Below are 17,436 nucleotides of genomic sequence, written 5' to 3' on the forward strand. Positions count from 1 at the left end.
AACATTAAGCAAATGGAATATTTTGGCCAACCCCTTTCTACTCTTCCCCACCCCGCCCGCCCACCCAAAGGCTGTCTCACAGGCATAGCTAGTGTAAGCGTTCAGCAGCAGCCCTCTTCTCTCCCATCTTAGCAGTGATTCCCCTGGGGTCAGATTCCTGTCCCTCAGACTGGGGATGGTCTCACATTTGTGTAATGCTCTAAGTCAGCAGCTTCACACATGCTGAAGGTACAGAAAGCACTGAAGAATTAACCCCCTCCACACCATTTCACTCATGATGGGAGCATGGGAGGGAGGGGGTAGCCCCAGCCTCATGAGAGAATGCTCAGAACAAAGGCAGGTGTTTTGTTGCATAACTGCTTGGCCACGACAGGTGCAGCTGGAACTCGATTGTGACAATTGTTAATTGAAGCCACGCTCTCCTGTCTTTAGTATGCAGAGGGTCTGGTTTGGTTTCTTGGGCCTGGTCTATACTAGCAACTTATGTCAGTATAACTACATTGCTCAGGGGAAATCCACACCCCCAAGCAACGCTGTTATACCGACCTAACTCCCGGTGTAGACAGCGCTCTGTCGAGGGGAGGGCTTCTCCCATTGACACAGCTGTGGCCTCTTGGGGAGGTGGAGTTCCTGCGCCCATGGGAGAAGCTCTCCTGTCCGCGTAGGTTGCGTCTTCACTGAAGTGCTACAGGGGTGCCGCTGCATTGGTTCAGCTGCTCTGCGGCAGGATTTGAAGGGTAGCCAAGCCCTCGGTCTGGCACCTGCTCCCAGAGAGACTCCGCAATGATTGATTTGCATAATGAAGCAGATGCTCCACATTTTGCTCACACCAGCTGTGGCCCAAGATGCTGCTGCATTTTAATCAGAAATGATTTGTTCTCAGGGAGGTGCGACGGAAGGAGATGGTGTTCTGAACTTTGCCATGAAATGAATCTTTCCAAGGCTTCGCTAGTCCTGGAGTCTCCTTTACTCTGATTAAGATTTTTTTCAGAATGCTCTGTAGAAATGAGATCTGCTTTAAGCAGGGATGTTGCTCCCTTTAGGTCTGATATTTCCAAGCATAGATGCTCAGCACTTTCAGCAATTCCATAGGTTTCTTTGAGTCTCGGGTTTGGCACCCAAAATCACCAGTCAGTTTTGAAAATCTTCTCTAAACTCTCTAATCAAAGCAGGAAATAAAATATAAGAAAATACCTGGGGATTTGGAGGCTTGTTTATATTTTGTACCAGGAAGGGAAAAAAAAAACATTTTGGGGGAAATTTGTTTGCTCTTTTTTAAAGGGGAAACTGTCAGGTAGTTTGAGCCCGACATTTGAGTTTTATTTTTTTAAAAAGCTTTTTGTGATGCTTGTTTATGTATTTGTCATAACGGCTCTTCGTCTTAACCCTTCCCCTGCATTGTCTGAAATCCAACCGCTGCCGCACTGGGCCAGGGCCTGAGCCACAAAGTGAAAGTGAGCGTCCTCTGGGTGTCCGAGCGGAAATGCAATCCCGGAGAAAAACCACGGTGATTATCGGAGAACACTTCAATCTCTCTGGTCACGCAATCAGAGACATGAAGGTCGCTATCTTACAACAAAAAAACTTCAAATCCAGAGTCCAGCGAGAAACTGCTGAATTGGAATTCATTTGCAAATTGGATACTATTAATTTAGGCTTAAATAGAGACTGGGAGTGGCTAAGTCATTATGCAAGGTAGCCTATTTCCCCTTGTTTTTTCCTACCCCCCCCCCCCCCGACGTTCTGGTTAAACTTGGATTTATGCTGGAAATGGCCCACCTTGATTGTCATGCACATTGTGGGGAGACAGGTTTCAGAGTAACAGCCGTGTTAGTCTGTATTCACAAAAAGAAAAGGAGTACTTGTGGCACCTTAGAGACTAACCAATTTATTTGAGCATGAGCTTCCGATGAAGTGAGCTGTAGCTCACGAAAGCTCATGCTCAAATAAATTGGTTAGTCTCTAAGGTGCCACAAGTACTCCTTTTCTTATTGTGGGGAGAGTGGTCAGTTTGGATGAGCTATTACCAGCAGGAGAGTGAGTTTGTGTGTGGTTTTTGGAGGGGGGTGAGGGGGTGAGGGAACCTGGATTTCTGCAGGAAATGGCCCACCTTGATTATCATACACATTGTGAAGAGAGTGGTCACTTTGGATGGGCTATTACCAGCAGGAGAGTGAGTTTGGGGGGGGGGGGGCAGAGGGTGAGAAAACCTGGATTTGTGCTGGAAATGGCCCAACTTGATGATCACTTTAGATAAGCTATTACCAGCAGGAGAGTGGGGTGGGAGGAGGTATTGTTTCATGGTGTCTGTGTATATAATGTCTTCTGCAGTTTCCACAGTATGCATCCGATGAAGTGAGCTGTAGCTCACGAAAGCTCATGCTCAAATAAATTGGTTAGTCTCTAAGGTGCCACAAGTCCTCCTTTTCTTTTTGCGAATACAGACTAACACGGCTGTTACTCTGAAACCAGTGATTATCTAATGGCTCAGAAGCATTCTGATAACACTGGGAAGGACAAGGTATTTATTTATTCATATGTGACCTGTAAGATGACATAATACATTGCTTGTTATGTAATTAAAGGGTTAGATGTGGAGGGCTCAGTGCAGGGCGGGAGCAGGAGGCAGCAGGAATGCTGGGGGTTGAAGGAAGACGGCGGATGTCAAATGGCAGCCTACAGCCAGGTACCATACAGTGCCCTGAGGGCTGATCACCTGTCTGTGTGTGACAGGTGCCAGGGAGAGGTGAGGCTGGGAAAACATACGGAGAAAAGGGCTTGGCTCTAAGTAATTAACAGAGAAAATAAGGAAATAGCTTGAGAAAAGCAAAGGGCACAGGCACAAGCAAAGAAAAGCAAAGGGCACAGGCACAAGCTAACCTGGTGCACCAGAAACACTGGACACGGCACTTGCTCCAGGTGCCAGCAGGTGACGGGACACTGTCCTTAGAGAAAGGCTATGAAATGAAAACCTACTTGCCGTGATGTCCTATTTGCTCCACTGAGGGGCCAAGAGCAGTGAGAAAAACCTGCTTACGTGTCGAGAGAACTAGCCCCAAAAGGGAACAAAAATCCATCTGAAATCACTGCAGATTCTCCCCTGGGTCTGAGCATGGATCTGGCCAGCGTCTGGGAGACAGAACAAAGATCGGCCTGTTCCTTTGTGAGGTGAGGGTCTGCAGGGCTCACAGGAGCTGGATCGCTGCTTCCATTCAAATCCATAGACATGGCCCTGCCAGCTGCTCCTGCTTTAATGCCCAGATTCCTGATGTGGAGATCTGGGACACCGAGAAGGGGGAAGAGGCCAGAGCAGATGGAACAGGCCCGAGAGGAAGTGGGAAAGCAGCCAGGCTGCAGCGCGGTGGAGAGGAGGAAGTGGGGAGGAGGCCGGCAGGAGAAGAGGGGGCTCCAGCTGCAGAGGGGGCCGGAGCTACTTGGAGCCTGGCAGCAGACGTGATTTCAGCGTTTTCGTGACACAGTTTCAGAAAGCGGGTTTGGCTGAAGCTACTTCAGGCGACTGCCGGAGCATCTGAGGTGGAGTGATCCTGTCTGCATCTCCAATCTGAGCCCTTAGCGGGAAGGAGGCAGCAGGGGAAGGATCTGGCACAAATACAGCAGCTGGTATGTATCTGATTTACATTGCAAAGTCTGCAGATAGCCATCGATTACCGGCCTGTGTTCGGTAAGCTGCCAGGTAGCGTGGCTTGGTCTGTGGTGCAGACAGGGCCTCTGTTTCCCTGCCACAGGCTGGGCTGAGTCACTCTGCCTGGGCTGATGCAACCCACAGCCATGGTCAGATCAGCGTGTCCCACTCGCTCACTGCATGGTCGAGTGCGGTAGGAGCTTCATTGCTTGGCACCACCTTGTGGCCTGGTTGTTGCAGAGCGGCATTAAATCGACTTGGCGAATTCACATATGTAATTCACTGACAGCAGCCCTTTGCGTTCCAGGCCTGGAGGATGGACGAATCAGTTGCTATTCAGGAGACCCTGGCGGATGGACAGACCTGCCTGATCATATCCTTTGCACCAAGCATTTCTTTGTAGATAAGTGAACATGGCTTGGAATTACCAGGGAAATCACACCCCTTTGTCGCCCGTTTCTGCCTCTCAGAGTTACTGAGCATCAGTGGAGACAGGATCATTACTTGTAGGCCATCTGTTAATCCAAAACAACCTGTATGTCCCAGTCCTTTTCATGGCACACTGGCCTGGGTGCTGTGCTAATGATATTGGGCCAAATTCTATGGCCCCTAATTGAGCAAAAAACCCTTTCCCCGACACCTTCCATCCGAAACACCAGTCACAGTTTACAACTCCCTGCATGGCCGGGGCAGAGTGGAAGTGGACCACTCCGCACACCACCGCAGGTGGAAGAGAGCCTTTCTCAAGAGGCGAGTGGCTGCACACAATGGCCCAGGACAGAGCGTGGTGGGAGGATCCAGGGTTGAGCTGAAATGGCAGGAGGAATTTTAAGGAGGCAGAACACCTGGCTCCTAACTGATTCTGGATGCGAATGGAGGCTCCAGACAGGAAACCCAGAGGCTGAGCAGCTGGTGGCTGCTGCAGTCGAAGACAGGTTCAGAGAGAGAGAGCTCAGCCTCCTGCCTTTCTGGCTGCCCTAGAGGAGTTGTGTCTCTGTTGGCCGTTCCTTGACCATGAGCTGCATGCGGTGCAGGGTATCCTGGCTGGTGAGGAGAGTGTGGAGAGCCGGCTTCTGGGCCTTGTGCGGACCCATGGAGAGCATGCGTAGGTGCTTGAGACAATGTCTGATGGGCCACTCATATGGGGAAGGCAGGGCCCTCTGGCTGGCAGTGTCAGCAGGAAGCCCCAGAATTGAAGGGGCCATGGAGACTACATGAACTCCCCTCCCACCCCAAAGGTGCTCTCTCCATGTCGGGATTTGGCAAAGTAATGTGGGAAGGTCGTTTGCCCTGCCACTACCTGTTTTGTACCTGATCTGTATTTAATCGGAGGAGCCTAGACTCCAGGGCTGTTAGTCTGGTACTTTTCACCAGCAACTTGTATAAATTAATTTTTAAAAACCCCACCCTTACGGGGTGCGCTGGCAGGCACGGGACAGGGACAGGAGCTGCAGGGGCTGTGCTAGCAGGTGAGTGTGGTGCTGGGATAGGATGGTGTTGAACCGTGCTTGCAGGGAGCTTAGTGCTGATGCTGGAATGGAGGTGGCGTTACCCCCCCTGCTCTTTGCCTCCAGACTCTTCCTGTACACTCATCGGCGAATGGCTATAACAGCTGAGGATGTCTGCTTGGAGAGAGTCGTGCCGATCACCGAAGGATTTGCAGCAGAAGAAGGTAGAGCTGCCCTCTGCATCCTTCACTCGCTTCCTGGAAGGAGGTTCTTGCTTCTGCTCCTCAGAGATCAGTCAGGTGCCATCTTTTCTTGGGGGCAGGTAAAGAGAGGATCTGTGTGTGGAACAGAATCTGAATTTTGCTGTGCTGCTGCCTGAAATTTGGAAACTGATCACCTTTTGCCTTGTTGTGCCCTAACTTTTAAACAGCTGAATCCAGTGTAATTAATTAACATTCTCAGGAAAACAGGCTGCATTGGACCCCATGGAACCCAAACTATCCTATGCACCCCCAGCTCTGGCAAGAGGAGACCTTAGAGTTACCAAATAATACTCATGGCCTCCTATCCTTTCTTACTTCTTCTGCCTCCCTTTCTCTCCCTTATCAGAGGGTGCTCAGGGTCGGTCTGTGTGAGCTATTTATGAAGTATTATCCCTGGATAGTAACAGTGTGGCTCAGGCACCACTTGCCAGGTTTTCTAATGGAACCGCTTTTCTCTTTTGACAGTTACACCTGACAGTGACCTTCATATCATTGGTGAGTCTCTTCTGTTGCTATGATTCGCATGAGGTACAAGAAAGATTCCCATATACTGAGGTTACAAGCTCTGTATGAACCATTATTCCACGATTTTTGGTTTGTGGAGTTTGCTCAGGGTTGCTTATGGGATGTCAGGGGCTGAGCTGCTCCAAATTGGACACACTCTGTGCAATGATGGAGTCTTGTCTTGCTATTATTGGGTAGTTTATAAATCTGGACACTATTACTAGTTAACCAGTGTATTGCCAACCCCAGTTCAAACTATCATTTGGCTAAATGATTCCGGATTGTTGCTAAACGATGAGTTCTAGTTGGTCTCCCTAGCTTTTACTGGAGTATCAGCTGGATACTATTATAATTTATTTAAATTGTGAAAGCCCGCAAAATGTGTTAACCGCTGTTCAAATGCAACTGTATTTCAGTGGCGTGGGATTCCTTGTCTAATTTTTCTGTTTGTTTAAGTTTTATAAAATGTTTTGGGATCAGTTGGGCTGAAAGGGACTAGAGGAATAATAATGATGATGATTTACAAATCCTATTTAAAAATAAAACAAATTCATCCAAATACAGGAAACTGAAAGAGGTGATGAAGTTGATTTCTTTCCTCGCAGCTGGTGTGGTTTTCTACTGATTTGAGTACTGCGGATGTGGAAACATGTCCAGTGCTGGCATGGCTTTTGTGGGCCTGCAGCACCTAAAGTAGTGTTTAGAAACTGTAAGTGTCTTCTGCAAACTTAGCAGCATTAATTCCAACTCTCCTCTTCCCGCCATGTGTAGGTTCTGATGTGACTGTCCAGATAAGCTCGGAAGATGCTCAGCTGGTGGTGCAATTGCCTTTTGGGTCCCATACACGCACATTCCTACAGGAGATCAGCAAGTGCCGACCAGGTACAACCCTCTGTCATATAAGTATTGAAGTTAATCCATAGGTTGGTACAGATGCTGCAGACGAAGGAGGAAGTCTAGGTTAGGATTTTGTCTTTGTATCATGTTTTCTCTCATCGTAGGAGGAATGTCAATTCCAGTATCCCTGTTGCTGCCACTTGTATTTACACAGTTAGCTTACAGGCCTCTGGATGTACTAACCTTCCAAATCCATCACTCTTGTCTGTCACTAGATGACTCAGCAGAGATGCTCTGAGCTTTGCCTCAGTAATAGGAATATAGTAATAGGAATAGTATTTATATTGTAGCCTCGCTTGGGCTCACCACTCATGGAGCAGGGAAGTAAAATGTAGCCTAGAATTGATCCTCAAGACACTAAATCCAAAGCTATGACTTGTGCTAATACTGTAAGAGATCACAGAGAACTGGTTCCAGGGAGGCAGCAACTGTTGGATACTCCTGTTCCCCACTCTGTCTTCCTCCCCTTAAAGACTAAGGCCTGGTCTACACTTAAAACTTAGGCCAACATAGCTACAGTTCTCAGGGATGTGAAAAATCCACAGCCATGAGTGCTCTAGCTACACCACCTTAACCCCCAGTGTAGATGCAGCTAAGTCACAGAACAATGCTTCTGTGGACCCTAGCTATTGTCACTCGGGGAGGAAGAGTTCCTACAGCATTGGCAAAACCCCTTTCACCATTGTAGCCTGCGTCAATGCTGGAGGGTTATGCCGGCATAGCTGTGGTGCCTTGCTATGCCGCTATAGTCCCCATAGTAGAGACGTGACCTAAGCTGTATCGCGGCTGCCATCTTTCCATGTGGGATTCCCTCCTGTGATCAGCCGTGCTCGGCAGAAGGATTGATGGTTCAATTAGTTTTCAGTTCTGTCCTAGGGGAGTATTATTGTGCTGTTAAACCATGTCCATGTTTCACCCCTGAGGTGGCTACCATTCAGTGGTGGGTGCAGTGATCCCTGTGTATGGACTTTCTCTTGGCATAGGTTTAGGTTTATAGAGCACTTTGAGATCCTTTGACTTGAGATGAAAGACACTAGAGGCATGTAAGATGTTATTTATTTAAAATCACAATGTTAAAAATATTGGGTGGTGTTCCCTCCATCACTCCAGCCCAGGGAATGGCTGGGACTCTCGGTATGCCTACCCAGAGCCTCATCAGCTTCCTCTAGACCGACGGAGACTATGCCAGCATAGCTCAGCATCGTTGCTGTGCCAGCATAAGCCCATAGACTGTGTCTATGCTGACAGAAGGGTTTTTTAATGTTGGTGTAGGAATACCACTTCCCTGAGAAATGGTTGCTCGTTTGACAGAAGCATTCTGCTGTTGACCGAGCTGCGTCTATGCTGTCACTTAGGTTTCACATCCCTGACTGATGTAGCTATGTTGACCTAAAACTTAAGGGTAGACCAGGTGTTAGAGCCAGAAGAGCACTAGTCACAGGCTGGTCCAAGAATGCTTCTTGGGAAGGACTCTCTATGGCCTGTTGAATAACCTGAGTTCCTCTAAGACCTGGTTTCTAACCAGGATGTTTCCATTTCAATTTGGGGAGAGGCTATTACTCAGTAAATTGATACATTTAAAAAATGAATGTGTCTCTGCACAAAGCCTATCTCTGCAGAGCAAGCGGCCTGGCTGGCTGGGGAGGAGCCTGGTCATGCACGGGGCACCGTTTCTCACAACGACAGAACTACAACTGCTCCCCACCGTGGAGCTCATCGCCTTGAACACAGGCTGTCTCTAGTCAGCTTGTTCACTTCATAAGAACACAAAAGCAGCCATACTGGGTCATACCAAAGGTCCATCTAGCCCAATATCCTGTCTTCCAACAGTGGCCAATGCCAGGTGCCCCAGAGGGAATGAACAGAGCAGGTAATCATCAAGTGATCCATCCCCTGTCATCCACTCCCAGCTTCTGGCAAACAGGCTAGGGACACCATATTTTCCCAGCTTGGCTAATAGCCATTGGTGGACCTATCCTCCATGAACTTATCTAGTTCTTTTTTGAAGCCTGTTACAGTCTTGGCCTTCACAACATCTTCTTGCAAAGAGTTCCACAGACTGACACTGCGTTGTGTGAAAAAATATTTCCTTGTGTTTGTTTTAAACCTGCTGCCTATTAATTTCATTTGGTGACCCCTAGTTCTTCTGTTATGAAAAGGAATAAATAACACTTCCTTATTTACCTTCTCCACACCAGTCATGATTTTATAGACCTTTATCAGATCCCCCCTTAGTCGTCTCTTTTCTAAGCTGAAAAGTCCCAGTCTTATTAATCTCTCCTCATACGGAAGCCGTTCCATACCCCTAATAATTTTTGTTGCCCTTTTCTGAAACTTTTCCAATTCCAATATATCTTTTTTGAGATGGGGCGACCACATCTGTATGCAATATTTAAGATGTGGGCGTACCATGGATTTATATAGAGGCAATATGATATTTTCTGTTTTATTATCTATCCCTTTCTTAATGATTCCCAACGTTCTGTTCACTTTTTGACTGCTGCTGCACATTGAGTGGATGTTTTCAGAGAACTATCCACAATGACTCCAAGATCTCTTTTTCGAGTGGTAACAGCTAATTTAGACCCCATCATTTTATATGTATAGTTGGGATTATGTTTTCCAATGTGCATTACTTTGCATTTATCAACACTGAATTTCATCTGCCATTTTGTTGCCCTGTCACACAGCTTTGTGAGATCCTTTTGTAGCTCGTCACAGTCTGCTTGGGACTTAACTATCTTGAGTAGTTTTGTAGCATCTGCAAATTTTGCCACCTCACTGTTTATCCCTTTTTCCAGATCATTTATGAATATGTTGAATAGGACTGGTCCCAGTACAGACCCCTGGGGGACACAACTATTTACTTCTCTCCACTCTGAAAACTGACCATTTATTCCTACCCTTTGTTTCCTATCTTTTAACCACTTAACAATCCATGGGAGGACTTTCCCTTTTATCCCATGACAGCTTACTTTGCTAAAGAGCCTTTGGTGAGGGACCTTGTCAAAGGCTTTCTGAAAATCTAAGTACACTATATCCACTGGATCCCCCTTGTCCACATGCTTGTTGACCCCCTCAAAGAATTCTAGCAGATTGGTGAAGCATGATTTCCCATGTTGACTTTTCCCCAACAAATTATGTTCATCTATGTGTCTGAGAATTTTGTTCTTTACTATAGTGTCAATCAGTTTGCCAGGTACTAAAGTCCAGCTTACCAGCCTGTAACTGCAGGGATCACCTCTAGAACCCTTTTAAAAATTGATGTCACATTAGGTATCCTCCAGTCATTTGGTAGAGAATCTGATTTAAATGATAGGTTACAAACTACAGTTAGTAGCTCTGTAATTTCACATTTGAGTTCCTTCAGAACTCTTAGGTGAATACCATCTGGTCCTGATGACATATTACTGTTTAGTTTATCAGTTTGTTCCAAAGCCTTCTCTAATGACATCTCAATCTGGGACAGTTCCTCAGATTTGTCACCTAAAAAGAATGGCTCAGGTTTGGGAATCTCCCTCACATCCTCAGCCGTAAAGATTGATGCAAAGAATTAATTTAGTTTCTACGTAATGGCCTGATCGTCCTTGAGTGCTCCTTTAGCATCTTGATCGTCCAGTGGAATCACTGCTTGTTTAGCAGGCTTCCTGCTTCTGATGTACTTAAAAAAAATTGCTATTACTTTTTGAGTCTTCGGCTAGCTGTTCTTCAAATTCTTTTTTGGCCTTCTTCATTATATTTTTACACTTCATTTGCCAGAGTTTATGCTCCTTTCTATTTTCCTCACTGGGATTTAATTTCCACTTTTTAAAGGATGCCTTTTTGTGTCTCACTGCTTTTTTTACTTTGTTGTTTAGCCACGGTGGCACTTTTTGGTTCTCTTACTATGTTTTTTTTAATTTGGGGGCCTCTATTTAAGTTGAGCCTCTATTATGGTGTTTTTAAAAAATTTCTGTACAGCTTGCAGGGATTTCATTTTTAGCACTGTACCTTTTAATTTCTATTTAACTAACTTCCTCATTTTTGTGTAGTTCCCCTTTCTGAAATTAAATGCTACAGTGTTGGGCCGCTGCGGTGTTTTCCCCGCCACAGGGATGTTAAATTTAATTATATTATGGTCACTATTACCAAGTGGTCCCCTTATATTCACCTCTTGGACCAGATCCTGTGCTCCACTTAGGACTAAATCAAGAATTGCCTCTACTCTTGTGGGTTCCAGGACTAGCTACTCCAAGAAGTAGTCATTTAAGGTGTCAAGAAACTTTATCTCTACATCCTGTCCTGAGGTGACATGTACCCAGTCAATATGGGGATAGTTGAAATCCCCCATTATTATTGAGGTTTTTATTTTAATAGCCTCTCTAATCTCTCTGAGCATTTCACAGTCACTATTACCATCCTGGTCAGATGGTCAGTAATATATCCCTATTGCTATATTCTTATATTAGAGCATGGAATTACTATCCATAGAGATTCTGTGGTACTGTTTGGTTCATTTAAGATTTTTACTTCATTTGATTCTACGCTTTCTTTCACATATAGTGCCACTCCCCCACCAGCATGACCTGTTCTGTCCTTGCAATATATTTTGTACCCTGGTATTACTGTGTCCTATTAATTATCCTCATTCCACCAAGTTTCTATGATACCTATTAAATCAATATCCTCTAGAGGCACTCTAGTTCACGCATCTTATTATTTAAACTTCTAGCATTTGTACATAAGTACTTTAAAAACTTGTCACTTTTTAGCTGTCTGCCATTACATGATGTAATTGAATAGGAATCTTTTTCATTTGACTGTTTCTCATCAGATCCTACCCATATTTTATCATCTTCCATCCTCTCCTTCTTACTAGGACATAGAGAATCTCCATTAATAGATCTTCCCCCTAAGGAATGTCACTGTCCGAACCATGTGCTCTTCCGCTCTGTCGGCTTTCCTCCAGCCCTTCGTTTAAAAACTGCTGTATGGCCTTTTTAATTTTAAGTGCCAATCTGGTTCCATTTTGGTTTAGTGGAGCCCATCCTTCCTGTATAGGCTTTCCCTTTCCCAAAAGTTTCCCCAGTTTCTAATAAATCTAAATCCCTCCTCCCTACACCATCATCTCATCCACACATTGAAACCCTGTAGTTCTGCCTGTCTAACTGGCCCTGCGCTTGGAACTGGAAACATTTCATAAAATGGTACCATGGAGGTCCTGAACTTCAATTTCTTACCTAGCAGCCTAAATTTGGCCCCCAGGACCTCTCTCCTATCCTTTCCTATGTCATTGGTACCTACATATACCATGACCACTGGCTCCTCCCCAGCACTACACATAAGTCTATCTAGATGTCTCGAGAGATCCGCAACCTTTGCACCAGGCAGGCAAGTCACCATGTGGTTCTCCCGGTCATCGCAAACCCAGCTATGTTTCTAATGATTGAATCCCCCATAACTATTACCTGCCTCTTCCTAATAACTGGAGTTCCCTCCCCCAGAATAACTATCATTCTTCAATGGACAATAATTCTGTCTTGAGATGTAAAGAACAATGTAGCCATGCAGGGAATGTCAAAGGGAGCAGGAAAGGTAAAATGGCTTCTAGGGTTTAAATCATCGGATCCTGTGTATTGAGATCTGGTATAGCAGGGATATTAGGTTATGAAGGCTGGCACCACTGCTCAGGGTATGATTGGGTCCAAGGAGAGATTAATGGCATTTGGGGCGCAGACAGTGCTCGGTGTGCAAGGGATACTAGGGAAGCCAGGAGTACTAAGGGCTGATCCAATTTGCCATTGAGTTCAAGGGCAGTTGAACTGGACGCTAAGTGAGTTTCATGGTTATATAATGCTAGTTAACTTGCAACCTGCATTGGATGGAGTTGTAGGTTTGCTGTCACAGGTACAGCTGGAAGCTCTCAAATGAGCAGTTAGTATCTGCACCAAGTAAGAACCCTCTGGATATTTTTCTCAAGGTGGGAGTCTTTAGGCTTGCACATGGGTTTCAGGCAGTCTATATTTAACCTGCAGGGCCAATTCCTGGGAATCATGCTGCCCTTCAAGCATGTATAGAGCAGAGGCCCCTGAGGTCCCTGCCAGTCCCCGCTGCGGACGGATGCGGCCTCCTTCAGAGACGCTGTTTTAGTGCCCTCTGTGCGCCAGGTCTGACTGCCCCCTGCAGAGACTGCCCGTGGGCCCCAACGCCTCGGGGACCCCGGCTCAGCTTCCTGGGCAGAGACCCAGGTCATCAGGGCTGCTGTGGAGCAAGGAGAAGTACAGAAAGTGGGGGCTCACGCAGACAGCCCGGCGCGGGCGCCCTGGGGTGCGTTGGCGGGTGTGGATGACGCGCGGAGCCCGGCGCGGGCGCTCTGAGGCGCGCTGGCCGGCCGGGGGGCGCAGGGGGGGGCCCGGCGCGGGCGCTCTGAGGCGCGCTGGCCGGCCGGGGGGCGCAGGGCGCACATGACTTATGAGGAGAGGCTGAGGGAGCTGGGATTGTTTAGTCTGCAGAAGAGAAGAATGAGGGGGGATTTGATAGCTGCTTTCAACTACCTGAAAGGGGGTTCCAAAGAGGATGGCTCTAGACTGTTCTCAATGGTAGCAGATGACAGAACGAGGAGTAATGGTCTCAAGTTGCAATGGGGGAGGTTTAGATTGGATATTAGGAAAAACTTTTTCACTAAGAGGGTGGTGAAACACTGGAATGCGTTACCTAGGGAGGTGGTAGAATCTCCTTCCTTAGAGGTTTTTAAGGTCAGGCTTGACAAAGCCCTGGCTGGGATGATTTAACTGGGACTTGGTCCTGCTTTGAGCAGGGGGTTGGACTAGATGACCTTCTGGGGTCCCTTCCAACCCTGATATTCTATGATTCTATGATTCTAGGGGGGGGCCCGGCGCGGGCGCTCTGAGGCGCGCTGGCCGGCCGGGGGGCGCAGGGGGGGGCCCGGCGCGGGCGCTCTGAGGCGCGCTGGCCGGCCGGGGGGCGCAGGGGGGGGCCCGGCGCGGGCGCTCTGAGGCGCGTCGGCCGGCCGGGGGGCGCAGGGGGGGGCCCGGCGCGGGCGCTCTGAGGCGCGCTGGCCGGCCGGGGGGCGCGGGGGGGGCCCGGCGCGGGCGCTCTGAGGCGCGTCGGCCGGCCGGGGGGCGCAGGGGGGGGGCCCGGCGCGGGCGCTCTGAGGCGCGCTGGCCGGCCCGGGGGGCGCAGGTGGGGGCCCGGCGGGCGCAGGGGGGGGCCCGGCGCGGGCGCTCTGAGGCGCGCTGGCCGGCCCGGGGGGCGCAGGGGGGGGCCCGGCGGGCGCAGGGGGGGGCCCGGCGCGGGCGCTCTGAGGCGCGCTGGCCGGCCCGGGGGGCGCAGGGGGGGGCCCGGCGCGGGCGCTCTGAGGTTTCGCTCCGCAACGTTCCACGGGCACGGTGGGGAAGGGTGTGGAGACGGGGGCAGACGCGAACAGAGGGGGATGGGAGCGGGACGGGTGTGAAGGAGAAATGGCGGGTTTTTGGAGGGCGGTGATTGGCAGAGACGGGCGGTGTTTGGTGATTGGAGGGGCTGAGGCCCGGAGGAGGGGCTGGGGGAGGCCCGCCCGCGGTGGGCGGGGCCCGGAGGCGGGGCTTGGTGAGTGGAGGGGCGGGGCCCGGAGGCGGGGCTGGGGGCGGTCGGCCCGCCGTGGGCGGGGCCCGGAGGAGGGGCTTGGGGATTGGAGGGGCGGGGCCCGGAGGAGGGGTTGGGGGAGGCCCGCCCGCGGTGGGCGGGGCCCGGAGGAGGGGCTTGGTGAGTGGAGGGGTGGGGCCGGGAGGGGGAGCCGGGGGAGGCCGCCCGCCGTGGGCGGGGCCCGGAGGAGGGGCTTGGTGAGTGGAGGGGTGGGGCCGGGAGGGGGAGCCGGGGGAGGCCGCCCGCCGTGGGCGGGGCCCGGAGGAGGGGCTTGGTGAGTGGAGGGGCGGGGCCGGGAGGGGGAGCCGGGGGAGGCCGCCCGCCGTGGGCGGGGCCCGGAGGAGGCTGAGCTGAGGGCCATGGCCGCGGCCGGGTGGCTCCGCGGAGGTAGGGGCTGGGGTGGTGGGAGGCGCAGGGATCGTGCTGGGTGCGGGTGCCCCGGGGTGGCCGGGCCGGGAGGCGGAGGGATGCTGAGGAGGATGAGGGAGGTGGGAGCCCGAGGGGGCGGGGTGCTGGGGGATGGGGCTGCCTGGTGGGGGGCGCTGCGGGGGGCTGGTCCCTGTCTCTTTGGCCCAGTCAGGCTGTGAACGCTGTGATCCCTTCCCCCCTCTCCAGGGCCCTTCCCCCGGCCCCCTGGGGCTCCGTTCTGGTTCGCTGAATCCCCCTGCAGTTTCAGTGGGGTGCAGGATTCCTCTCCCCTTCTAATCTATATAAACAGCTGTCATGCCCTGCCCCAGAGGCAGCTGCATCTCGGTCCTGCGCAGAGGGGCAACTCCCTGGATAAAGAGCAATTGTGGCTGCTGCTTAGTTCAGGGGAAGCATCCCTTTGCAGCATCTGATGTACCCACCCCAGAAATGGCTGCATCTGTGTGCTGGATGAAGTAATCCCCGTCAGCGGTTTGGGGAGCAGGAAGGAAGGCGCTGTTTTGTGTCTTTATGATGTATTAATAAAAGTCCACTAGAGAATGCTCTGAGCATGAAGATGCACATGTGGTTCATGGATCATGGTAATAAGGCTGATGAAACAAATTCAGATTGAAACTTGTACAGGCACTAGTGCACAGCCAGTGTGTGTCTGAATAAATCTTATTAAAGAACCTGCTGATGAAGTGAATTACTACTTGAATATATATATATATGTCACCATTCTAAAATTCAGACTATTGTAGTAGGTATAAGATATTAGAAACTGTGTGGTTCCCTCAGGGCTGCTGAGGTGATTGCACAACAGTCTGATAGGCAAACAGCCGTATCTCTCACTGTTTGAAAAGAGATAAAAAGCTCTGAAGTTGCAGTATGAGATCAGTGTAATACACTCACAACCCAAGATATCCATGCTCATCTTATAAGGAGCATGTCGTGCTCTCTTTGCATCCTTTCTGGATCACAGCCTATCCAGTGTGCATGTTGTTTTATTTCCCCTGGTGGTCAATGTGCTACCAGTGACTGACATTAACTCTTCCTAGACCTGTGTACAGTTTCAGAAATTATTCTGAAGTTCAGAATGGGAAACCTTGGTTCAGCACAGATAGAAATGGTAGGACTTCCTGTTATGTGTAGCGGAATGCCTTAGTTTGTCAGGTATGTGTACGGTACCTATCACTGCATTACCTAGGTCACAGTGCCTAGCCATGTGTCTAACACAAGTCTACCAAAGAGATGTTTTGTAGGGATTTTTTCATAGGAGACATGGGCCCTAATCATGTTACCTCTGTTAGTTATGTGGTGCTGTTGACTTCCTGTGTGTCAGTTTGAACACATCCCTGTATACACGATGCTGGAAGGTCTGCTCTTTGGACCTTGCATTTGAATTTGCATCAGGTTACAGATAAAATACGTTTGATTTTCCTAAATCCTTGTAGATATTTATTTGCAACATAGAAGTACCATTGTCTGGCAAGTTTTCTGTTGTCTGTGGGTGCAGAGGCCAAGAAGAGTAACAGGCTCATATAGGTCAGCACAGAGGTGCTTTTGCAAAATTAGTCGAGGAACCACATCCCGCTTCTAGCTCAAGGCGTTGCTTAAATGAGCATGTAAAACCCTCAGAGTGCCTCCTTCAATTAGTATCAAACCTTGAAATGAAGCCTGTGACTTGCCAACCAGAGGCAGTTTCAGCTCGATTAGCACAGTATTTCAGTGTACTTGGGATTTCTTTGTCACAAATATAGAATCTTAAAATAGTAGCATAGTCTGCCCCTGACAGAGCAGTGGATGGGAGTTACAGGCTCTGTGCAAACTGGTGGAGGCTAACTTATGAAAGTATCGCCACAGGGAATTAGACTTTTATAGTGCCCTGGTTATGCTGAGTTTACGGCTGGTATTGTGAAATACAACTGATTAAAACCTGTCCGTGTCAGTAAGTGTAAAGAAGGAGGGAACTGGATTTGTGCCAGCTTGCCCTTTGTATAAAGGGAGCTTGGATAGAGTGGGCTTTTAAAACAAACAAAAAAGTGACCAACACCACTGCCAGCTCATGCGGCTTTTTCCCTTGTGTTTTTCTGTTGCATCCTGATGGCAACACAAGACACCTTTGGAGATGCCTCTTGACAGAGACTGATGCCAGGCCTACGTTTGGAAGGCTTTGCCAATAGAATTGTATTGATATACTAGACCAGCAAAGCGCTTCTAGTGTGGACACAACGTATATTGGTAAAATTGTGCCTTTGCCCGTATAGCTCAGTTTTGCCGGTATAACTGCGTCTATACTAGGGACTTTTGTGACCAGCGTACCTGTGCTGGCAAATCACATCTCATCATGCACCTGACGTAGCTACGCCAGCAAACGTTTATGGCATAGACCTGGCCCAAGAGGGGGTTGTTAGTTCTTGAAACTCTTTACCCTTCAGTACCTCTCCTTTGAGGTTATGGGTTTCTGTCTTCCCAAGAACGAGGAGTACTTATGGCACCTTAGAGACTAACAAATTTATTTGAGCATAAGCTTTCATGGACTAAAGCCCACCTCATCAGATGCATGCAATGGAAAATACAGTAGAAGATATAGATATATCCATACAGAGAGCATGAAAAAATGGGGGTTGCCATACCAACTCTAACGAGA

General features: G+C 49.1%; 1 protein-coding gene across 6 annotated transcripts in view; it reads left to right on the forward strand.

Moving 5' to 3' along the window:
• Positions 1 to 3,384: 3,384 nt before the first annotated feature.
• INPP5B (inositol polyphosphate-5-phosphatase B) overlaps positions 3,385 to 17,436 on the forward strand; it is a 48,323-nt gene continuing 34,271 nt past the window's right edge. For 2 of the 6 annotated variants that reach the window (XM_043532031.1, XM_043532032.1), the window contains exon 1: positions 14,689 to 14,765. In XM_043532031.1, the coding sequence (XP_043387966.1) occupies positions 14,738 to 14,765 (28 nt within the window). In that variant the 5' untranslated portion in view covers positions 14,689 to 14,737. Of the gene's footprint in view, positions 3,622 to 3,950; positions 4,017 to 4,668; positions 4,753 to 5,217; positions 5,316 to 5,819; positions 5,850 to 6,629; positions 6,741 to 14,688; positions 14,766 to 17,436 lie in introns of those variants that run through there. The other 4 variants (XM_043532030.1, XM_043532028.1, XM_007060676.4 and 1 more) reach the window with 4 other exon arrangements.

This window comes from Chelonia mydas, chromosome 19, assembly GCF_015237465.2.
Source record: "Chelonia mydas isolate rCheMyd1 chromosome 19, rCheMyd1.pri.v2, whole genome shotgun sequence".
Classification (NCBI taxonomy): domain Eukaryota; kingdom Metazoa; phylum Chordata; order Testudines; family Cheloniidae; genus Chelonia; species Chelonia mydas.